The 24,782-nt window shown below is 40.2% G+C and overlaps 1 protein-coding gene across 1 annotated transcript; it reads left to right on the forward strand.

Annotated features, from left to right (window-relative positions):
* Positions 1 to 13,277: 13,277 nt before the first annotated feature.
* On the forward strand, positions 13,278 to 23,682 carry COMTD1 (catechol-O-methyltransferase domain containing 1). Its single transcript, XM_005520508.3, has 7 exons — positions 13,278 to 13,434; positions 14,667 to 14,791; positions 15,790 to 15,895; positions 16,638 to 16,756; positions 17,024 to 17,078; positions 18,476 to 18,609; positions 19,283 to 23,682. Exons 1-7 carry the CDS (start codon positions 13,353 to 13,355, stop codon positions 19,433 to 19,435), a joined length of 774 nt encoding a protein of 257 aa, XP_005520565.1. The 5' UTR covers positions 13,278 to 13,352; the 3' UTR covers positions 19,436 to 23,682.
* The last annotated feature ends 1,100 nt before the right edge of the window (positions 23,683 to 24,782 follow it).

A 24,782-nucleotide genomic window follows, 5' to 3' on the forward strand; every position in this document is an offset into this window, starting at 1 on the left:
ATAACTTCAGATGAGTAGACTCATATGCAGCCCATGTACTTAGCCCGTATGCCAACATAGCACAGCTCTGCTATTCATCCCATCTGATTGTAAAAGGGTGGGAGTTGGAAGCTCTGCACTGCCAAAATGCCAGCCACTAGCCAAAAGGTACATTTGGTTGCTTGTCAGTGCAGCAGATGTGAAATGGGCAGCCTTTCCCTTCTCTGACCTCCTCAAGGACAGCAAAAGCAGCTCCAGAAAAGAACGGAGATCAACAAAACTAAATCATTTTCTTAAAGTTCTGCTTTTTGGCACTATTCCCACATCATGGTTTTTTTCCCACCAGAAATTTGTCAAGAAAAAATAATCCCCTTAATATTTATCTCTTGTATAAGAAAATCCAGGGAGCTGAAGACATTCAGATTAAACAAAAAATGAGAATTATCAATAGCAGCAAGGACTTGTGCTGACAGGATTAAGAGGAATGCTGACCAGCATAGGGGAATACTGAACACATGGGACTGAGACACCACAGAAAGATAAGTCCATAGGAAATCTCTCAATTTTCTCTAATAAAGGCCCTGCTTACTCATTGCCTTTTGAAGGTCTAGAACATTTAATGGGGTATCCCATACCTGGAGGCACTTTTTTAAAAATTTAATTATTGTGTAAATACTGGGGAGAGAAGTTGCTTCACCTTGCTGTGCAGCATGAAAGAAAACTACTGCACCCATAAATACAGAAGGAGAAGGCAGGAGGAAAGGAGTTTCACTTTGTGTCTCCAGTTGAATTAGTTCTGGGGAGACATCAGGTACAAGCAGGCCAGCTAGAAATCTGTATGTAACAATTCTACCCTTGGAAGATATTCCTGTAAATAAAGATACAACAAAAAAAGCAGTCTCGCTGCTTAACACAACAACAAATATTTTCCCAATCCTACTGCACTATAAAACAGTCAAAAGGGGTATTTAAGTGCACCACATAGATTCCATGCAAAACATAGACAGCAGAGATATGAGCAGATGTACAGAGGAGAGGCTTCACAGAGTTACCATTCTGAAGGGAAAGGATGCCTGTTCCTTGGTGTGCTTACCACTTTCTGAGAACTCCACAAAAAAACTGACAAGCCAAAAATACTCAATTTGAGCCTTAAAAAAGCTAAGATTTTTAAATCTGCCAGTTAGGAAGAACTCCTGTATTACATATAATTCTAAGCAAACTGACTGGAAAAATCCATGGGTGATGAGCTTTTTATAAGTTACTCATTTAATTAGCCATTGTATTTTCGAATCGGAAACTGCATTTAAAGCCACTGGAACACTGAAGTTATTAAAAGTAGGGTTTATTTACAGAGCCACTTTTAGCAGCATATTTAGTTACTAAAATATAGATAAATTGTATATGTTATTAATAAGCTTATTAAAACAATTACCCCAAGCACATTTCTTACTTAATGCAGTAATCCATAATCTTCTCAGAGAACCTCTCCTTCCCTGTTCAAGGGAATTTACTGAGCCCAAACTCCTGTTTTTAAATTCAGGCTATAAGTGTCATATTCAAAGATGTTAATTTGAATGACCAATGTTTTAACACATTTTATCAAATCAGAATAATAAGAACTTTAACAACATGCTCCACTTTGTCACAACTCCTCTAAAAAAAAAAAAAAACACCACCAAAAAAAAAGTTCTTTTATCCTGGTAGTGCCAGGAAGCGATGGAATTTCACCTTAGCAAGTCTGCAATACAGTAATAAAGATCAGAAGGAAACACCTCTATAAGTAGAACACACTTCCATCTATAAAAGCACCACCAACACCTCCAGCTGGAAATGCCAGGGGACAAAGGCAAAGCCTAAGAACCAATTGTCTCAATGAAGGTTTCTCAATTACCATACCATTATTGTGCTCTCTCAATTACACATAAATACATTTACACATAAATAAGTGTAAATGACATTTCCCAAGTACTCCTGAAGTGAATTAACAATATTCTCACTATATTTCATTTCCCTTTCCACCCCAGAGAATATTCAAGGTGATAATGTGTCACAGTTACATGCACACATGCAAGACAAGGAGGAACTAGATGTGTTACGCTGATCAAAGATAAGGACAATCCTTTCTCCCTTAACAGCTGAAAATCCAAAGCTTTCCATCTCTTCTGCCACTAGGTTCTCTACTTGCTATCTCTAACACAGAAGTAGGACAACTGAAAAAACATTCCAGTTCCTGAGATTCAGTTTCTCATAACAATATTTCAGTAACTAGTATCTATCCTTTCTTCAAGCTTCCAAAATTCATGAATGCTTCAGTCAGTCGCTCCATGCAATATTAAAACTCTGACACCTGCACTTGATCTAATAATACAGAGTTAGAGAGCAACAGGTATTTACAGAACACAATTCATTTTCAAAAATCATATACAAAAGTCTGGTCAGATGCAGGTGGCTAAAGATATTAAGCTGAACCTCTTAAATTCAGATTTACAGAGCTTCTTAAGAGAAACAGTAGGTGAAGCAAAGACACAAAATCAATAATTTCTTGAATGGTGCCAGAAGTACACTTGCAAATAATATTTAAAAGCCCCATACTAATTTCCCAACTCAACTTATTTGTCACAGTTGCACAGTTTTTCAGATCACCTCAGAGCCAAACTCAAGAGTATCCTTTTGCTGTCCTGCACACAAATTTTCTTGCATTTCCCATAAACAAGTCCAGTGCCCATTCCTCATTTTCAGGCCCTTGTCTGAGTTTGATGTGATGATCAAACACAGTTCACTGCTGTTTGCATAGTGCAGGCTTGAAAGCACCAATAGCCCTTTACCTAAGACAGTATCTTGTGAATAATTAATTTCTGATCATTCTGCATCAGGTCCAAGATTTTTTTTCACCCACCAGCCACTGTGTTACATTAGAATAGACAAGAGGAGAACAAGCTCCACAGTCTAAATGGCTTTCACAGTCTCAAAAGGAAGGGAGGTGATTTGGAGATGAAGGAGGGCAAAGCAACCCCAACCACCAACAGTTCTGTTGAACACAATCACAAATATCTAATGATGAAAGCTAACATTTTGTTTTTAAAAACATCTAGGAGGAGCTGAACAATGATAATGCTGTGTACTGACTTAACAGAAAAATCCCTTTATAATTGCAGAAAGTAGTGAGAGGAAGCAGGATTTTTCACTTCTGTCTTCATACAATAACCATTTGTATCTCTCAGGTTTCGGTTTGTACTGGGGATACTTTGCAATACTTCACTCAGAGACTACTGTCTCTTAGGAATGGACTCTGGAAGGATCATTTTGCTACCTCCTGTGTTCAAGGCTCTAAAAATGCATTACACCAAAGAAATCTGAAGTGAAGGATAACTTGCTGTAGCACTACAGTACCAAACACTGGAAAACAGCAGCTTAGCCAGAGTTTAATGTAGGTTAGTGAAAAGACAGGACAATATATGGCATCAGCCTGCAACACTAGCAAGCATTATTCTTTGCCAGAGACTCAGGAGGACCCAATATGCGTATTGTCAAATATTTTACATGTATTAATGCCTAACAAAAGCTCTTGGCACTGTCCGTGTGAGGCCAAAGCTTCCAAGGCTCCAGGGAAGCCCCAGGTACTCCTGAATTCTCACACTGCATCAGACAGTATGGTGACAAAAACAGTCCTTCAATGCCTGCACACCTCACAGATTTGTAGCCTTCTCCTTCAACTAAGTGAAGGAGAAACCACCTTCTGGTGGAAGATTCCTTCCCTCTGGTGGAAGATTTCCTGTGGCTAGGGGTTGGAACTAGATGATCTTTAAGCTCATTTCCAGCTCAAACCATTCTATGATGACTTCACATTCATGGTCTCAGAAGGTACAGCTTCTTCCATAGCATCTAGATTGCTCCTCTTTTTTCACTGTCTTTACTTCATCAGTTTATTAAGAATACACCTGTTGTCACTTTTCTGCTTTAAGACAGGAAATAGTTTTGGTCCAATATAAAAGAGCCAGGCTTAAATCATGGTGAATATTTGGGTCTTCAAGATTATATCAGCATCAGAAGACCCACTGCTTCCTCTAAGGGTGTGCCAATACAAAATACCATGGAAAAGGTAGAAAACTGGGGAAGAGAAGTCAGCCTCATTTACTAAAATTGTTATGGGACATACAACACTTGGTCCATTATGCCATTTGCCCTTTTTAAGGCTGAGCTGATTGCACAGTAAACACCAAGTCCACATTTCATGCCTTATTTTATGTATACAAAAACTCTGTGAGTGCATAAACATCAAAAAGCTAAACAGTCCATGAAAGAGACTGCAACAAGGCTGGAGGAGCTCCTAAACCCCATTTGGTCACAGAAATTGTCTCTGCCTTGGAATGAGACAAACAACTTTGATTTTCCAAAAGGCATTTCATCAGGAAGGTGTATGGCACACAGTAATTACCCATGTTCTCCAAAGTGTCGAGACAGATGACCAGCTGCATACCTATCCTCCTCCTGGCCTAGCTCCCAAGTACTCTGGCATTTCCCCGTTGCCTACATGAATATGACTGAAGGCAAAGGCAAACTGGCAGCTGGGTAGCATTTCATGTTTTAAGGACCACAGCCTAGGATTCAGTTACAACAGTAACTGTTTACAACATGCTACAAATACCCTGCTAGGAAACATAACAGCTCCAAACTGCTCTGTCCTGTGAAATACGTCAGCAGAGCTTTGCCAGAGTACAGCCACGTTAAATATTCTGCACGTCCTTGAACTCCAAAATCACCAAATCTGACTAACCTCTCACATACACTTCCTGAATAGGAAACTGAAAGTGGCTAAATTAATTTCGAAGTTCCTATTTGGTTTGGGGTTGTTTGTTGTTTTTTTGTTGCTGTTTGCTTGGGGTTTTGTTTGGGTTCGGTTTTGGATTTTTTTTTTTTTTTCCAAATAAAAATGGTGTTTATTGTTCTGCAACATTTTCTTCTGTCCTTATAAAACAGGACATGTGAAAATCCAGAGGCAAATAAAAGCAGCTTCTATTTAGTGATATGATATGACCAGAACTTCCATATACCTTCTCCAAGTTACCTGTTACTTCTGAAGCCTCATTCAGAAAATCACTTGCCTCTTTCTAAGAAAAGAGCACTTACAATAATAAGGAGCTGCTGCCCTTGTTACAGCTTTAATTTAATCTAATTGCCCGATTACAACTGCTCCCATTTTCACAAGAGACTGTATTATTTGAAGTATTCCTCTACCTAGAGGAGTCATCATTGATATCAAGCAGGTACAGTGTAATTTATTTCAGATAAAGATGAAGAGAGAAACAAAGTAAAGCTCTCAGGAAAGAGCAGAGCACAACTGTGGCAAAATGTAGCAACTTCAAGAACAAAATGGCACCAGAAACCATCTTTAAAACAGACACGAAGGTATAGGGGGAGAGGGAGAAAAAAAAAAAAAAAAGTATTAAAAGACTAGCAGTTCTACATCTGTATTTGGAATAAGGGACTACCCACAAAAGGAATGCAAGGTGAAAAGGACTATAGGGAACATGAGGTGCAAAGAAAAATCTGTGAAGTAAATTTCTCCTTGATATTTCTTCAAAGAGCATGGCAAATTCAGGAACAGATTCCATAGCAATTGTGCAATGCAACCCAAAAGAGCTAACTGTTGTCCAGGGATATTTATGATGCTTTATACAGGGAGGCTATTATCCCCTGGAATGGACTACAGAAGAATCATTTTGCTACTTCACAGGTCCAAAGCTCTAAAAATCTGTGTTACACTTAGGAGAGTAAAAGTGAAGTATGCAGAAGTGATCAAAAGAGAACAGGCTGGGTTTATAGCCTGCAGGGGAAACAACTGATCATATATTCTTCCTATGACAAACAACTGAGAAAGTAATTGAGAGCCTAGCAGAAACCAATGTTGTTACCTCAGCATTATTGATTTTCGGCAGACATCTTAATCTAACACATGACAAAACTTTGGTCATTCCTGTAAGATATAGCTTTCAAGGAAAAATGATATTTATAAAGGTAGTTTATGGTTCAGTTAGAGATTCTTATGAAGTCAAGCTCAGGCTATAAAGGAATGGAAAGAAAAAGACTTCTTAAAAACAAAATGGATAGAAAGTTCGATTAAAAAGTGAAAATATGATTCAAGTATACTAAAGCAGAAGGATCTTCTGATCTTCAAAACACTAAAATAAGGTAGTAAAAACATAACTTTAAAATACTGTACTAAGAAAGCCTTATTCTTATCAAAGGGATGAGTGGCACTGAAGACTCACAGCACCTGTTAGGCATTCTTTAAAAAATTACTTACAAAATTTACCAGAAATGTTCCCACTATTTATAGTAAAAGAAACTGGAGTTATTTACATATGTATATACAAAAAATAAATCCATAAATGGATAAGAAGATAAAAGTCCATATAGTCTTTCTTTAACATTCAAACCCAAAGAAATACAACAGTAAAGAAACAAAAATTATTAACACTAAAGAGAAAAACCTCATAAAATTACAGCAAACATCTTATATGCTGAGAGAAAAAAAGTGGGTTCACCTCACAGCAATTACAAAGACTGCATCTTGAATAAAAATAAAAAAAATAAAAAAAAAAAATTAAAAAGCAAGAAAATAAAGGGAGCATTGCACACAACAAAAAAATTCCTTCCTAACTTCCCTCTGTTTTCTCCTACAAGCAGCCTGCCCTTTACAATCTCAGACTCCATTCTCTGTATATCTCACTCTCCTCTTTCCTGGGGATATCTGAGCTATTTCCCCCACTATGGTTTTCAGCCTGCATGCACCACTCATGGAGTTTCAGGTGATGGCACTAATTGGGCTCTCTCTTCAGCAGATGTTTTCTACCTGCTAAAGTCAGTACTGCCTTCTTCCCAGCCGCATCATATTATCAAACCACAGCTGATTAACACAGATGGCCCCTTCTCTGTTTCTTCCAACTGGCACGTAGTCTACTGAGAATTCTTGATTTTTAAGTCCCAAAGATAACAGCAAAGAACAGTTTTTACATGCTTGTGATAAATTCTTACTCGTGAAACAAAATCTGACCTAGAGCTCTCTAGAAGTCAGGCCTAGTGAGATGACCATTCATCATTCTTTAATATACTTGGGGTAGGCTATCTAATAACAACCCAGTCCTGCAGCTCTCCTGCCATCATGCTGCTGTTGGTTTTTTTGTGCACTCGCAGACAAATGCCCTTAAGGGAAGGGAAAGAGAACTTGCTTCCAAAAGTACTCTTTATTTTTGGTATCCATTCACAAGGCTGGTATGAAACAAATCCAGCCTGCCAGGCTTTGACAGATTTTTTTCACATGTCAAAAAAGGAGGGCAAGCAGTATAGGCATGGGAGAGCCTGATTAATGAGGTATCACAGGTATGGCTGATTTGTTCACTGCTTTTTAATTTTATTATGTGTATCAGAGTTATAAGGAGCAATATTTCTCACATGTTGTTAATGCAATATATACAGTTTAAGGCTTAAGTGGAGCAGCATCTTGGGACTTACAGCAGGCTTTTCAAGTGAAGCAGAATGCTCCATTCAAGTTGTATCTATTTCAATCACATGGGGACCATTTGTAGAAGCAAATTAATGCTAAGTTTTATTCCTCAGTAGTAAACACTCTTTGTACCACCCATGCATTTGTTCCAAGTGTGAGGCTGGACTGTGACCTGGAAGGAAATCATTCAGAAAAGTCTGACACCTGTGTTGAGGAATTCAATGTGCCTCTGATCCATATACTTCAACTGCAAACTCTCTTTGTCAGGGGAATTGCTTCTATCATTGGACCTGTCAAGCTGAGCCACTGAGCAAGCCATTTCAGTGGGTCTCCCCCAGTCAAGCTCAATTTGAGTTTTACAGTCCTTGATACTTGTGGGATATTGTCATAGAAGCCATTAAAGTACTTTGCACTGGGAATTATGCTGCTTGGCAGGGGCTATCTCTCCTCACGATACCTGTATGTCCAAAGCTGAAGCTAGTCCTGTAATGAGATTGCAAAAAGTAGTCATATATATTCAAAATGTTGGCCTGTAAGCCAGTAAGGCCTGAAAATATTTACCAATATGTCAAAATGCTTCTAGCTGAAAACCGTTTCTAAACCATTCGCTGTTTGCAAGTTTAATGGCTTAAGGCTTATGGGCTCATGAATCACCAGCTTTCTTAGCAGCAGCATTTGAAATGTTGATATCTTAGCCTTGAAATAGATGTGAAGGTACCACAGCCTTTACAAGCTGTTATCGAAAGACATACTTTAAAAGCTCCCACAAAAGACTGAATGCAATGGAAGTAGCTGAGCAGGATGAAAGTAACCGAACCAACTTAGTTAAAGTCATTGTTCATGTCTGTGTTCCATTTCAGTGATTACCCTCCAGCTGGACAATGAATCATATTAAAGGAAGCTTTGTTATAGCTCGACTTATAAAAAATCCAGATGACTTCAGAAGCAGTGATGAGTATTTGGGAAACTATTAGTCTTATTTCAAATTACTGAATTCAACTAAAAAAAAAATGGAGAGCAATTCCATTTATCACAAATTTTAAAAGAAGAAGAAAAAAACAAAGGTACCATTCTTAAAATTCTAAGATTTTCAGCTGAGAAGATGAATGAACATTTATGGGAAAAAACCTGCTATAACAGGTATGTGTGGAATGAGTATCTCTAAGGTCAAGGAGCTTATGCTGGTAAATGGTATACCCTGCCTTACAGAACTGAAAAATGAAATGTTAAGTATAATACTAGAAAGATAACAGGGATGGGACAGACAAATACACAGCAAAACCAATTAGAAGAAATAAAAGATCTCAATTGTGAATAAAATAATAATTTCACATACAGTCCTCTAAAATACACCATCAAGTGATTTATTTAGGTCTTGCAAGGAGATATACACTGCAGAGTGTAAAATTATAAAATATACATATTTTTCATCTACAACACCCAAGACAGATGAATGAACACATAAATATGGTAAATAAGTTCTGTTTCAATTTTAAACAAAGATATTACAAAAACCTATTACAATAGAATAAATAAATAAATAAAATTCAATGCTTATGGGTTTGCTTATTTGTGAATATCTTAAAAGATAAGGAATTAATGGTCTGATGTCTTTTCTGAGTATCTGGCCCAAGCTACACATGCATTCATCCAGAATGTTAGTGCAGACAACTTGAAAATATGTCTCTTCCCTCCTATCTTCTTGAACCAGATTAAAATCCCAATCTGTATCAAACATTTCTCTGAGGATGGCTAAGATCAGGTCAGTCTCAGCTCTACAAACTTTTTCCTCCATCATTATAGATAAAAATTACTATTTTGCCTATCACTCAACCTATAATTCTTCATTATCAACCCTCATATCACTCCATACTCTCACATTCAGCTATGCAAAAACAAGCAGAAATATTTTGACATATTTTCAAGATTGTATGTTCATCTTCACAATTAAAAGGTTTGTCTAAGGTCTCATTACCTTGCTTCCTATGCCTTCTTTCCCCAGCACTCCTCTCATTCAAGTCCCATTCACCCAGAATTTCAACCCAATCAGCATTTTCAGCATGAATGAATGGAATGCATGAATGCATTCTTCTTTGGTTTCTCCTTTTATTTGGGCTTTTACTCAATCCACACTCATACTTGAGGTAAACTTTTAAACAGCTCCAAACTTAATTTTCCTTCTTCCTGATCACTCCTTAAAACTTTGTTCTGAGAAATTTCTCCTAAGAAATTTGAGTTAGGCTACTGCCAAGCACACTGCCCAACACAATCCAATTCCCTACACTTCCTGCCCATGACCATGGTTTTACATTTCATTGCAAGCTTTTGAGGGCAAAGACAGCTGTCTTCTCTTTTAGCTGTACACAAGCATTAAACATTTTTCCACTTCAGTTTAGCTTACTAAACTAAACACATATAGCATTTACACTTCCTTTTCAATATTTTGACTTGTTTTAGAGGACTGTGACTGCTATCCTCATTGTAAACAGAGGAGAACAATGTGCAGATAACTAAGATTTTAAGTAAGCAATATTTAAATTATGCTTGAAGGTACACCAGCAACACTGCAGCCTGAATGAAGCAGACACAACATGCAACTCCCACTGAATGCTTTCCAATGTCATAGGCCAATATAGCTTCAACAAATGTGTAGGGCAACAACACACATAGGGCTTATTTCCAGTGATTTGTGCTGCTCAAACATGCCTGTACACACTTCCTTTGAGGTATTTGTGACACACAGTGATTTTCCACCACAGAGTGAGTATGATTTTAGAAAGAGTCATCTATACCCACTCTAGTCCACCTATATACCCAGGCTGTTCATGCTGGACAGAGGCTGAAACACCTACATATTTTACTTCTCTTTAGTGCAGCAGTAAGACAATGAAGATGCTCATATACTACTCTTTACCACCACATTGGAGCAGGCCACAAAATATCACAAATCACCTGGAAGGAACAGCCTACCAGAACAGGCTGAGTTCAGGTAGTTGGCACATGGAAGAGTAAAGAGGGAAATAAAAACAACAACAGAAAAAAATGTAAATTATGAGGATAGTGAAAGAAAAAACTTTCTATACTCAAGGCAAGTCATTTAGCATTTTACAGTGGTGTCTCAGTTACTAGGCACAACTGATCCATGTAAAATTAGTTGCAAATGAAAGGCAGAAAGTCAGAAGTGAGATGACAGCCTTATCAGGAGGCTCTCTGCCAGTCCCATTTCTACAACAGGTCTGCACAGATGACACTGAGGTAGATGGTGTGCAACATTCTCACACAGAAAAACACTCCTGGAAGGAAAGTTCCAGGAGAAGAACAGACTACTGCATATATCAATTACCCAGTGTCTGTAAAACCTTGAATAGATTATCAATATGAAAAAAGTGACCCTGAGGTCAGCCACTATTCTGTCTGTCCTACTCCATATGTTTTACAAATGTGATCATGTTCTGGCTCCAGCCTGAATATGCTGCCAAAACCCTCCTAACCTTCCAAGAACGCAGTTCCAGAGAGATGGCACTTTCAGGCATAGCAAATATGCCTGACTACAGCACTGGAAGCAATCCTGATTTCCCATGGAATCTGTGTAATGGGACTGACCTTACAGATTTAGGGAGCAGTGGGGTTTGTATCCAAGCCCATATTACACTCAGTTTTTAATCTCTAGGTAGCTTTCATCTTACTTACACAAGCAGTAGGCAGAAATCTACCAAAATGCTTAAATTCTCAGGTAGCCATAGCACACTGCAAGCTCTTGTCTGATAAATCTGTTAATCAAAGTTTTCTGTTCAGTATATATCACAGAGTTAAGTAAACTGAAAATGGAATTGTTCAAAGAAAAGCTGATGGCTCCATTCTATCCAGCTGGAAGATTTTTAACTCTTTTGACCCCACTGTGAAAGTGGGGGTTTAGATATCTGAAGACCAGCTTCCTTATCTATAGGAAACAACATACTGTCCAGTACAGTGATACAGTAAAACACTCAACACTGCCATCAAAGTTAAGCTATTACTGATTAACAGCTTGGGGGTGAGAGGAATTTCAGAAACGCATTTAAGTGTGTTAGCAATTCAGTTCACCAGTTCTCTTGGATCTTTCAGAAACTTGACGCTTCTAGAGATGTCCAAATGGGGCATCGAGTCGAGTCGAGAGGTCAACATAACACTGGAAGCTTGCACGCTTCCTGTGTTTCACTGAACTGAGTAAGCCACAGATCGTCTCCCTTGTAGTTGTAGAGAAGATTCACTAGATGGAGCCGCACCGTCACAAATCTGATTTATGGCCGCTGCAAGAGTTGCTGCCTCCTGCCGCTGTTTGACCTAAAACTGACTCGCTGCAGCACATGCTGATAACTCATCTTCTCAAAGACTGGGATGAAATGCTGTCATTTACAAACGTAAAATGTACACAGAGAAAGTGACAAGATACTGAATGAAAAAAAGCCACCATGAAAGCAACAACACTTACAGCTTTCAAAATCAAATAAATTTTAGAAGTGAACTCAAAGTTTTTTTGTCTGCCAAGACAGATCATACGTCTTTGTTCTGCAAATCAGAAATCACAGCAGACTCCCTTTAGTGAGTGGCATGATCAGTTGCTGCAAAAGAAATACAAGAGCTCTGGGGGCAAGTCTTTGTAAATAAACTCTAATACACTAAAAATGCAGTGATAGGCAAACACATTTCCCATAAATACCCTGGCGATATACTTAATCCCACACTTAAGATGTACTTAAAAAAGAATCTTTTTCTTCTAACTGCACTGACATTTGTGTCATTTTGTATAGGGAAATAGTTTAAATGTTTTCATCCAAATCTACCAACACACAATTCATCTGGCTTTCTGGAGATACACTATGTGCCAAAAGGGAATTTTTACCTGCTTTCATCCTACATCTGTGGAGGCCAAGTTGCAACCCAATCCATTCCTATGTATTTCTGCTCTGTGTGCAATGGCACTAATTTCATCTCCCATGGAATGTTAAAATTATAGATCTCCATATTTTGCTTGTGTTTTCCAAAGCCCAGATCTTACCAATACCTCACAAAATGAAAACCAAATCCCCAGCACACCTCTGAAAGGCACAGAAGCACAAAACAGTCGGGTTTAGGCTGACATTAAAAAACTTACACAATCACTGTTGATTTATAAACCAACTCCCTCCAGCAACAGATCCAGCCAGAAAGGAGATCCCTCAACAACGCTGTTAAGCTGTGGGCAAGGGTACTGCTCCACCTCACCTGGAAGGTACTGCAGAAGGGGGCTGAAACAGCATTAGAGGAAACCAGACCTCACTCCCCTTCTCTTGGAGAACTTTCCTTGACCCCTTTCATCTAGAAACTCACACAAATTTCAAAAATGGTACATGCTTTTTGACCAGTAATTGCTCACACCTCAGCTGCAAAAAAGCGTGTTCTAGGGGAAGGAGAGAGCTCACTTCCTGGGCTGGCTGGAGTACCAAGCCTCTTACGAGCGTAGCTCTGTGGAAAGCTCCTCCATCAGAGCCCATTACGAGCTCACACGACACTTGGGTGTGTTTTAAAACGAAGACTGCCGTAAAGGTGTACCAGAACCAGCCTCTGAGGAGGTGTTTGCACAAATCGCAGGTGCTTTGTCACACCACAACCGAGTATGTCACCGAGAGGAAGGTGACATACCTCCTCCCGCAGGTGACCCAGCATCGGGCACGCCGGTGCGCGGGGACCGTCAGAGTCACCGAGACGAGCCCTGCGGCCGCGGGGCCACCACCCAGGGCCAGCGCGGCCCCTCCCTCCCGGGGCGGGCGGAGAGACCCGACCCGCCCCGCCCCGGGTGTAACCGGGCCGCACCGCTGCCTCTTGCCGCTCGCTCTCTCCCCACGCCAAAATGCCGCTTATCAGCGTCCCCAAAGAAGTGGCCGTCGGGACGGCGATGCTGGGGGTCGCCTTTGCCACGGGTGTGCTCGCAGGTAAGCGGCGCCTCCCAAGCCCTGCTATATTCACAGAGACGTGAAGGCTGCGCCTTCCCGGTGTCCCCACCGGGGACGGGAAGCGCCCGGGCAGGTCCCTCCCAGGGCGGGCAGGAGTCCTCGCCGCGGTGCAGCCCGGCGGCTGTCCCGGGAGCAGACCCCTTGTGATTTATTTTGCTGAGCTGCGGCAGTAAATACACCGATGTTCTTGGAGCCCAAGCCGCTCCCTGTAATCCAGCTGCCGCAGTGTGGGGCCAGGCCAAGGTCCGAGCGAAGGCGAGGACATCTCCCCGCCCGGTCCCCTGCCTGCGTTTGTTTGCTCAGGCCGGGGTGCGGTCCTTGCGCTCAGCATTGTTTTCTGGTAGCAGTTTCGCTTTCACTGCCCCGGGGCAGCGGAAGAACGAGCCCACGGTCCAGGAGGGGAAGTGGACTGGTGTTGGGTTTGTAACGCGGGAACTTGGTTACTTACACTTTGGCTTAAGGCAAGTTGTTGAAATAATCTACATCTCGCCGTGATCGTCTGTAAAATAGAACCATTAACAGAAGATAAACCCCTCGAAATAAAAGTGTTCTGTAGATGTGGAAATGAGTTTGTTGTGGTCTCTTCAAAATAGTTGGTCCATCTGGTAAAAGAAACGTTGGACAGGAAAGCTGCAGTCAGTACTGTATTTGAGTAGACATGTACAAATCCTTAAACTTTCAGCACCTACTTTGTCTGCATGCTGGTTTCATGCTAAACAAGCCATTGAGCAATACTACATTTTCCCTGGCTGGAAGGCAGGACAGTGTCATGAGGAGAGCACAGGGTTTGAGAAGACACATCAGCTGATGGGCCTAAAACCTGGCAGGCTCTATTCATCTGCCAAATAAGGACTGAGAAAACTGTGTGCCTCGTTCATGTTTCTCTCTTTGAATTTTAAGTTTTGATGGGGTTACTGCTCCTGTAAAATTATGGCAGTTTATAACCACCACATTGGCCCCTGAACAACACAGTGCTGAAGCCTTTCTGTTTCAGCCTTTAGAGGTCTGGGCTGGACATCTTAGAGGCTAAAAAGGAGAAATAAATAAATTATAGTCCACCTGGTTGTCCAGCTATGTTGTGTTTTCCATTTTCATGGCTCTTTTAGAGTGAAGAACTTCTTAACCTTTAGTAATGCTTCAATGCTTACTTTATTTAGAATGGCAATACCTGAAAAGTATAAAAGTTATTATTATTACTTACTTTTTTGTAGGTAAAAGATACCCTTCTTTCATTTTTGGGACCCCGAGTGGTATGATTAGGAAAAACAGTCCTCTCCAGCAATACATACTGGATCACTCATTGCGGGAACATCCAATTCTAAAGAAGCTGCGTCTGGTCAGTATCGCCCACACCTCATCCTGACCTGCTGGGATCCTGGTCATATTTCCATCCTCCGTCATATTTGCATACCCCCTAGAGGTTTTTTTTTAACTGGTGATACCCAGACCATTCAATGTTCAGGGCTACCTATCTACACGACTATTTAATAGTATTGCCATACATTTTAGACATGTTTTTCTATCCTTGGCTCCCAAGGCCATGTGTTAGGGTTGCACTTGGTTTGGATTTGAACAGACGACTTCTGTTCACTTTGGTTGGCATATAAGGAACCTGTAGCTCAGAGACGTGATGTCCTCCATCAGGCTCCAGTGTCAGAGATGAGACCAGACATCCTGACGCAGGTTTGAGGTGAGACAAACTGTTCTTACATAAAAGAAATTAAATGTTAACTGCTGGAACAGGTTGCTTGGAATGATCCCTAGTAGAAGAAGGGAAATAGGAGGACATACTTTCCTGTCAGCTGTCATGGCACAGCCCTGCTTTTCTCGTTGCCCATTCTTCAGTGCCAAGAGCCTTTCCACCCTGGGATGGGTAGGATGGGCACAGCTTCTCCAAGGTTTGCACTGTGTAGCCAGGACTACATGGTCTGAACTTTGGCAGACATGAACCTAGCAGTTCATGAAAGCATTTTACACATCTTGAAGGAAGTGCATCTATTTGTGTAAATTCACAGAAATAAAGGACTTTCATAGTCAAAGTTCCTCTGTGATTCTTTGTTAGTTACAAATATTGCTCAGTTTGCCACAGCCATGGTAACTTTGGAGCATATTACTGCTTTCAATATCCACTGCTTGTGACACACATAACATCTTCCTTATAGTTAAATTCAAAACAATTTCTGGCTCATAGATGGAACACAAAGCCATCTAAAATGAGGAGACAGGGGTATCTGCTTATCCTGGAGTTTCAGTAGGATTTTTTTCTTTAGGATATTGGTTTGGTAGATTTGGTTTTTGTTTGATGCAATGTGTTATATTTTTTCCCTTTTCTAGCTCACTGCTGATCATCCCTGGGGCAGAATGATGGTGTCCTGTGAGCAGGCTCAGCTTATGGCAAATTTGGTCAAACTCATTAAAGCCAAGAAAGTTATTGAAATAGGTAAGAGTGTCACTTTGTAGTAAAAAACTCTTGCCTATCATTCTCCAAATATAGCTGCATTTAACGTGAAATATCCAAATACAGGAAGGCACCGCATATGTCAGCAAACAGGTGGGCAAACTACAGCATGAAAAGGAGTGTCTGATTTGCACTTGGTTGCCTCTTTGTCTAACTGTGCATTCAGTGGTTCTGGCATCAGCATGGATGGTTCATCAATTCTGAAGCAATCTGAAAAACTGAGCTAAAGAGATCTCTTGAGTCTCCAGCAGTTGCAGGACAGGGTGTATTCTGTCCTTCCTGTATCAATTTCTTGCTAGAAGAAGATATTTTTCTGCACAGGCCCTGTATCAAATCCACTTTGCTTGATGCACCTATATTAGCAGGATGTCCTAAAAGACAGACTGATGCTGAGCAGCCAGGTATGGGTTCCCACCATCTTTATTCTTGGCCTGGCTGTTACAATTCCCTGGTATTTTGCTGCTCACTTGGGTTACACATGAAAGACCAGACTCTGCCTTGTCTGTCCATGAGCCTTTTGGAAAAAGCTAACATTGAAGTTTGCTAAAAGATTGATTTTAAAAAAAGAAAAAATACATTAAAATGGAAGGAAAAATGAAAAATCTTTATTGTCTCTTAACAAATTGCCATTCTTGATTCCTTTGGGGATTTTATTCCTGAAGAGAGCCCTGTAGTCCTTTTTTCACGATGCAGTAAGTGTTAATGTCTCTTGTGATTTTCCTAGGTGTTTTCACAGGTTATAATGCCTTGAATATGGCACTTGTCCTGCCAGATAATGGCCGAGTTATTGCCTGTGATATAAATGAGGACTATGCCAAAATTGGAAGGCCACTGTGGAAGGAGGTAAGCAGCATCTCCTATACACAATGGGGGCAGCTGCCCTTACATGTGAAGAGATTTAGGTATTTTAGACTTGCACATTCACATAGAAGTATTCTTACCATTAAAGAAGGCTGATAGAGTTCAGTTTGGGAAGAAAAAAGTGGTGTTTGGAACCTAGAAATAACAGAAAAACTGTCTGAACCCCAGTCACTCCCTGGGTACAGCCACTACTACTAACAGGTTATTTCTTGACCACTTTTATCAACACTCTCTTCTTTTCCATCTTAGGCAGGAGTAGAGCATAAAATTGACCTGCGGATTAAGCCAGCAATTCAAACACTTGGTAAGTAACCTGAAATAACCAATTGCTTCTCCTTCCCTAGACATAGAAGAAGGATACAACAGTGATGAAATTTAAGACCAAATATGGTTGTGAATGTGATTTTGCTAACAGGGAGGCAGCTTCTCTTATATTAATTAAAAAGTAAATATCTTAAGGCACTCACAGTTCTCCTACCTACTAGCAGAGAGAGAGAAAATGCTTGTCCCATGTAGTGGGCAGTACTGCTCACTCACCTGTCCTGTCCATCACTTTAATCTATCAAGTACTATTGCTTCTGGGAAAGATGATTAAAACAGATTAGTTAGACAAAGCCAAATTTCTCCTATCCGTTGTCCATTCTAAGCAAGTATTCCTTTGTTAAGAGAGAAAGGGTTCCCTGAAAGGGCTGAGGTGCAGAAAAAATTCAGAAGCCAATATATAATTTAGGCTGAATCATGTTCAGAGAAGTTCAATTTCAGGATGTGCCAAAAGTGTGCAAGGCCATTAGTGAGGCAATGACTTGTCTCATTCAAGGAAAATGTGGAGCAGAAATGCTAAAGTGTAAGTGTTCTGAAAATGCAAGAAATTTTCTGGGATTGTTGGATGCAGGAGGTTTCCAGCAGAGGTGTTTGATGGATCCACAGATCCATTGATAACCTTGTATTACTTTCAAATCCATCCTTTCTGAAGAGACAGGTATAAGCAGTTTGCTGATATACACACTCCTTGAAGGCTGTCTAACTGCTTTGTCCAGGCATTGCTTTAGACAAAAATATCTTCTGCTGACAGAGGCTAAGGGCCAGTTACAGGAGTGGCAGAGGACCTTAGGAGACAGCAATTACCTTCTCTTCAACTGGCAATTTGGAATTCTCAGTCAGGAAGCCTGTCTAGGAGAACTTAAAACTGAATTCTACTTGTCTTGGCCCAGAGAGGGACTACTTACAGAAATTTCTTGCTATAAATATCTCTGACAGGGTTTGTTCATGACCTGTGTCATGGCACTTGATCTGCAAGGAGAGATTAGCATTTAGAATCTGTTCATAAAGTGAGAAAAATTCTAATCCACTCAAGAAAACAGTTCTCAGCTCAAAAAAAGCTGAAGGTGTAGAGTATGTCCAGTTTCAAAGTGCTTGACTTGTTTTTACTGTACCTTTCAGCAGTCCCAGCTATATCCTTCAGGTTTGGAGCTACTCCACAAACTCCTAAGCATGCAGAACTCAGTAACTGTGTGTTTTATGGCATACTTAATGTCTAGATTAGTTTCTGTGGGATAAGCTTTTCTAGTAATTACCTGTGGAGGAATAGGCTGCCTGGTCAAGGCAGCAGAAAACATTTAATGAGAACTTTGACACAAATGGATTACTTCCTCCTACACAGCACTAACCAGGGTATAACAACTCACTTTGTTGCTCATCCAGATGAACTGTTGGCCAATGGAGAAGCGGAAACCTTTGACTTTGCTTTCATTGATGCCGATAAAGAAAACTACAATGAGTACTATGAAAAATGCTTGCGCCTTATAAAGAAAGGGGGAATAATAGCTATTGATAATGTAAGTACTGCAGTTCTGGTGGCTATGCACAGGCAGTTACTGCATCTAGCTGTGGGGAAAAAAAAAAGTCACAGTGGAAATCTAGTAATGTGATTTCTGACCTGCAGTTAGGTTGCTAATTGTGACACGTTTGTTCCACGTCACACAAAGAAAATTCAATGTAAACTCTTAAAGTAAGCTATATAAAGCACTAATAGAAAACAAAGAATTTTTTTTCTTATTTGTTACAGAGAATGCTCTGTATTATTCTGGTTTGTCTTGTAGTGCATGTAAACTATGTACAGTACTTACATAAGATCAAAAGTAGCACTTGTAATCAGTAACTATTAATAAGTTATCAATTAATTACTTTTACAAGAAATAAAGGACATTAAACTTCAGGCACCTTCAGGGTTATGGTGACAGCCGAATAGGTGCTCTTAAAAAAACTATATTTAAAGACATAGTTTTTTATTTTGGTTTCAAATCTACAGTAGAAGTACAATTAGCAAGTTCTGTGGCTTCTCAATTCCACTTACTTATGGGAGTTCCATGTCAGAGACCATTAGACATCTGAAATACAACAAATAATATCAATCTCTAAAAAATATAAAATAACTTTTCCAAAGCCTTCTTAGTGGTCCAAGGACCATATTGGAACAAAGGAGGTGTATTATATTTCTTTTTTCAATAGGTCTTTTGGAATGGAAAGGTGCTAAAACCAAGGAAGGATGACTTGGCAGCGCAGAGTATCCACCACCTCAATGAGAAGCTTCTCAGAGATGCACGTGTCAATATCAGCATGCTCCCAGTGGGGGATGGAGTCACATTAGCATTCAAATTGTAACTCAAGGAAGACCAGCAGATGGGAAATAGCAAGCAGCATCAAATCATCAGGAAAAATGTAGGTGGAACAGCATCAAAAATTTCATTTAACCTATATCTCCGCTGGATAGCATAGCCTGGGAAAGTAAACTTTAGCAACAGCAGGATCCTAAAGGCAGCTAAGCAGAGAAGAGAGATTTATTGAGATCTACTATGGTTTCTTACTTTAATTGTAATAAAGAAAATAAACTTACATTAAATTGTCCTTGTAAGACAGTGGTTGAAAAAATCCCCCTCTATAGATTGTCTAAATGACTCAATACAACGAAGTAATTTTCTGTCCTAGAAGAACCTCTTGAGTAGTGGAATAATCAGTCAGCACCATCAAAAGGAAAAGAAGTGCAGTTTACTAGTGTTTATGGCCATAAGAGAAAAATGGATTTTTAATGAAATGACATCAGGGAGATTGCTAGCCTTCTCAGACTAAAAATATTGTAAGTCATTCCTTATCTTTAAAGGTTACTACAGAACAAGCCTCAAAAAGGCATCATGTGAAAAAAACGTTCTTTTTAAAAGCTTACTAAAGGACAAACAGTATTTGCAAATACAGTAACTGTGTTCTCTAAAACTTTTGTGCACAAGGACTGGATTTCTTTAACCTAGGTAACAATCCAGGTAGATTTCTTTTTTTTTTTTAAAGTCAGAATGAGGAAAAGTAAATGGGCAAGAAGTAAACCAAAACAATTCTCCCTCTTTCCTGTGTCCCTCCCCTTACTCCCTCAAAGAAGCAACTTGCTAGTTGCTTGTTTCCTAGAAAGTTGCAAGCACAGAGTATTGGTGCCAAGCCTATAGAAGGATTATGATTGTATGAGGATGCAATACAGCTGTTAACTGGCTGTTCAAATTATTATTGCAAGCAGAGATTCCCTTCCCTAGGCAGCAGAGAGCAAAATTTCAGGCTGCAATTCTTTATTACAGATAAAAATTGATTAAGTAAGAAACTGAAAGTAGGTTTTGTTGATGACCTGAAGGAAAGCTGTTATCAGAGCTAAGAGAATCCTTTGTCCATTTGCTTAAACAATGCACTTGAATGACTCGAGCCACTGGGGGACAAAGGTTTCAAGTCTCAGAATGTTTAAAACTGTCTGCTTGGCTTGTACTTTTGAAATTTCAGCTGGGTGGCTTGGGTTCTGGTAAGGGGCAGAAGTTCAGAGCAGAAGTTCAGGCTCTTTCCTGTCACAGACACTGACACAGACACTGCAGTGTAGAGAAATGAAGAAAGGAAGCACTGCCTGATGGCTTCAGAGTAGGGTTATGACTGAGGAGATCTCAATTCTATTTCTGTCACTTCCACTTAAAACACTGATTCAGCAAAGCATATCAGGATGTGCTTAAGTACTTTGCTGAATTGAGGACTGACTGCTAAATCCAAGTCTGGGAGAAGGCCAGGACAAGATGTGTGTTGCCCTTAAATGAGAATTTACATAGGGCATAAAGTTTGCTTAATTTTTCTGAGTACAGATTTACCCTCGGAGCTTCAAACCTCTGCACTCCTCAAATTTCTTCTCTGCATAAAAGAAATAACACCTTATTAAATTCTTAGTGACTATAACAGCTTTCAGATGGAGTGGCTAAGGGAGTGTACAGGATTATTACGCATTTGCATGCAGAGCTTCTGGCCGTGTTCTACTTTACAATTTTACTTTGTCGGTAGATACCAAAAGAATCCTAAGGGTTAAAAACATTAAATGGGACACTTTAACAGCAGGGGCATCTTCTCAAATATTCCTGCTTTCAGAGGCTAGAGGCTGATAAACATGAGCAAGACAGCAGCTGTTAAGAATACTTACCCTGCCCTAAAAGTACCATGATGGCCTTTCCCAAACATAGAGAAGCCATTGGAAAATTAACCACAGACTCTGCAACTGTTTTACAATTTTCCAAGTTGCAAGAATCCTATCAATGAAGGTGAGCCAAAAATGGGCAAGCATCATGAGTATTTTTGCAAGAAACTGTCAAGTAAGAGTTTAGCAACATTTAAAACCAGATGCAAGCGCTCATAGTTGATGAAATCAAAACCAACAATTCTTTCTGTAGTGGGTACTGGCAAAGTCCCCATTACTTATGCTAGAGGAAAATCTATCAAGTGCCTGAGGCTGAAGCCATGTGCAGCCCCTAGCTAGCATTTTGCCGTTGCTTTGGACTCTGTTCCATTTTAAATATGCAGATCATAATGTGAGTATTTCATCAAACCTGTCTCCATCCTGATCACCTAATTACCATTAGAAAGAATAGCAATGTGTCCCTAAACTATAGATTGATGAGCCATCTGTAAGTGGAAACAAAGAGCAGAAGGAAGCTTAATTGAATCAAATATTTAGAATGCATTACTCTATCTTGTAGTTACTCAGAAACTGGCCTTCTCTTCAGGCTTCTGTCCTGCACATCTGGAATTTATCACCACTAACTGCATTTAATCCTTCAACCTTACCATGAAGTGACTGCTGATAATATATAATTATGGTTTAATTCAAGTGGTGAATCAGCGATGGGGAATTTGTGGGGGCAATGGGAATTCAGACTTCCATTAGCTGATGAGAATGGACCACCCAATATCACAATGCAAGCCTTTGTCTCTTTCTAATGGAGATGCCATGTCTGAAAGCTCGTGGGTCTGCTGTGTCTGCTCACCTCTCTCAGGTAATACACCTGCCTGAGCTACTGCTCACACTATAGAGGCTCAGGATTTTCTGCCAATGGAGAGGAGCTGATCCAGGGGCACAGCTGTTGCCCAAACCTTCACAGCCAGCTGTCCCTGCAACACTGACATTTCTTCTGCTTGCAGGGGGGGACCACAGAGGGGCCAACACAGGTGACAAATGTACAGCTGGGACTTGCTCAGAAGCAAATGGGGCTGAAGGATGGGTCATGAAACAAAAAACAATAACAACAACAACAAAATAATTCCCCCTAATGTGGTAACTTCCAGAAGCCACCATGAGAATAAAAGCATGTAATTCTGACTGCTGGTTAGGTATCTGAGTCTCTGCTCCAAAGATATCACATTCAAAATGTGGTATGTATGGTATGATATTTACATGGGTGACAGGGAAGGGAACAGAAGACTTTTAAAGAGTAAACTTTGCATCTCTACTAGCTAATTAAATGATCAGGACTGAGACTGGATGCTGAGAAATCTAGAGAGAAGGCTGCCCCCAAAAAAACAGCTTATTGTCCAAGGATAGACACAGGGCTCAAGGCTCAGTTCTGCATTTTCAATGCTGCAGCTTTTAATCCCACTGGAAGACTGGGGGGGTGGGGTGAAGCAGGGAGTATCCTCAGTCTCTCATGCTACTAAAGAAAGTAATGGCCTCAGGAAAAACTGGGCTACTGAGTGTTACATGACTTACAGGCATTTGTTGAACCTCTGACACTGCTGTCACTCTTTCTTTTAACAAACTCAAGTGTTTTTAATATATTTTAATTCAGTCACCTTGCACACAGACAGCACTTTCTGTGAATTGCTACTCATGGAAGACAACTGGCAAACTTGTGACAAAGCCCTTAGGATACAGGGAAAGGAACATGAATATAAACTTCATCTCAACCCTTCCTTTGAGGCATGAGCAGTTCTCAGAAAACTTGCAGCTCAGATCTGAGGGATATGCCATATCTCAAGCACTTCAGTCTTGATACTGGAGTGGTAACAGCAGCAAGTGCCATAACTGGCTCATTTTTGATGATGTAGTAGCATGCAGTTGGCTGCATCCCTGGTTATGTTCTGTTTACCACTTGAAGAAACCAATCCTAAGTGGTCACAATGGGAGTAAAAAAGCTAAGAGATCAGTACTGTTTAAAGAGATTTTTCTCCTTGTGTGCTGGGTTGGGCTGAAGGAGAGTTAATTCTTTTCACAGCAGCTAGTACAGGGCTATGTTTTGGGTTTGTGCTGGAAACACTGTAGGTGTTCCCCTCACTCCACCGCACCAAGGAACAGGCTGGGGATGCATGAAAAATTGGGAGGAGGGAGAGCCATCTGACCTAGACTGACCAAAGGGATATGACATGGCATCATGCTCAGCATATAAAATGGGAGGAAGGAGGAAAGGGAGACATTCAGAGTGATGGTGTTTGTCTTCCCAAGTTATATATGATGGAGCCCTGCTTTCCTGGGGATGACTTTCCTGCCTGCAGATGGGAAGTGATAAATGAATTCCTTGTTTTTACAGCTTCTGCTTTGTTTATTAAACTATCTTTATCTCAGCTTACAAGTTTTCTCATTTTTTTTTTTCTCTCTCCCATTGCACCAGAGGTAGTGAGGGAGCAGCTGTGTGGGGCTTAGTTGCTAGTTGGGGTTAAACCACAACAACCTACTAAGTGAGATTAATGCAGTTCGGTTTTATCCGTCCCATCTACTGAAAGTGCACAGGTCTCCTCCCTCATGGCACCACCTTGAGGAAGGTGACCATGCTGAGTGGCTCCATCCCTTCTGTCAAAGAACAACCAGACCAGCACAAATAACCTAAAGCATCCCCCACACAAAAGATCTGGGCCCATCTCTGAGTGGTTTGCAGCACATTTTATTTTATTGCTCATTCCATTTTAATGGGAGAGGCAGCACTATCATGGCCTTCCGAGAATGAAAAAGTGGAAATCACAAATACAAAAGAGGGGTCTTTTGGGAAGGGATTGCTGATGATGTCCCAAACAAGTACCAAGCAAGAGAATGACAAAGCTGTTTTTTCCATCTGTGCAAACCTAAGAGTGGCAAATGAGCATTTCTTACCACAGTGAGCACTGAAGTTTCTTGAGAGAAGCTTAAAGAAACTTCTGTTTCCTAACTCATCAGTTGCTCTGCTCTCAGGTCTGCCAAGCCTTTTTCCAGGGCTGTGGCATTTCTCTGCTGCTGCATATTGTACCAATGATTTGCACTAGATGAAAAGGTTCTCCAAGAGTATAAAGCATTACCTCTGCATAATTCTAATCACACAAAATTGGTCTCATGCATTTGCAGCTACTCATGGTTTCTAAGTCACCTGTTTTATAATAATTTTTAAAGCAATGTTTTGAAAAAGGAAATGAACAAACATAAAACCTGCAAAAGAGGGAAATTAATGTGGGATTTCAGACAAGTTATTTATCTTCCTTTTTGGCTCAGTGCAATACTGTAGGGATAAGCACATAACTAGCTGCTTTAATATTTACTCCTATTATAAGAAAAATAAACATTGCTGATAAGTCACTGCTTTCCAGGATTAGATTTCATATTTTAGAGACTACTTTAAATTAATGCAGAAGCAAACATTATCTTTTCTTCTTATTCATATATTTCCCTAATGAGTTCCAAGCAAATTGTGCCTACTTATATTTT

Source organism: Pseudopodoces humilis, chromosome 9 (assembly GCF_049639895.1).
Source record: "Pseudopodoces humilis isolate 2021_Gansu_Grassland_sample_001 chromosome 9, ASM4963989v1, whole genome shotgun sequence".
Taxonomy (NCBI): Eukaryota; Metazoa; Chordata; class Aves; order Passeriformes; family Paridae; genus Pseudopodoces; species Pseudopodoces humilis.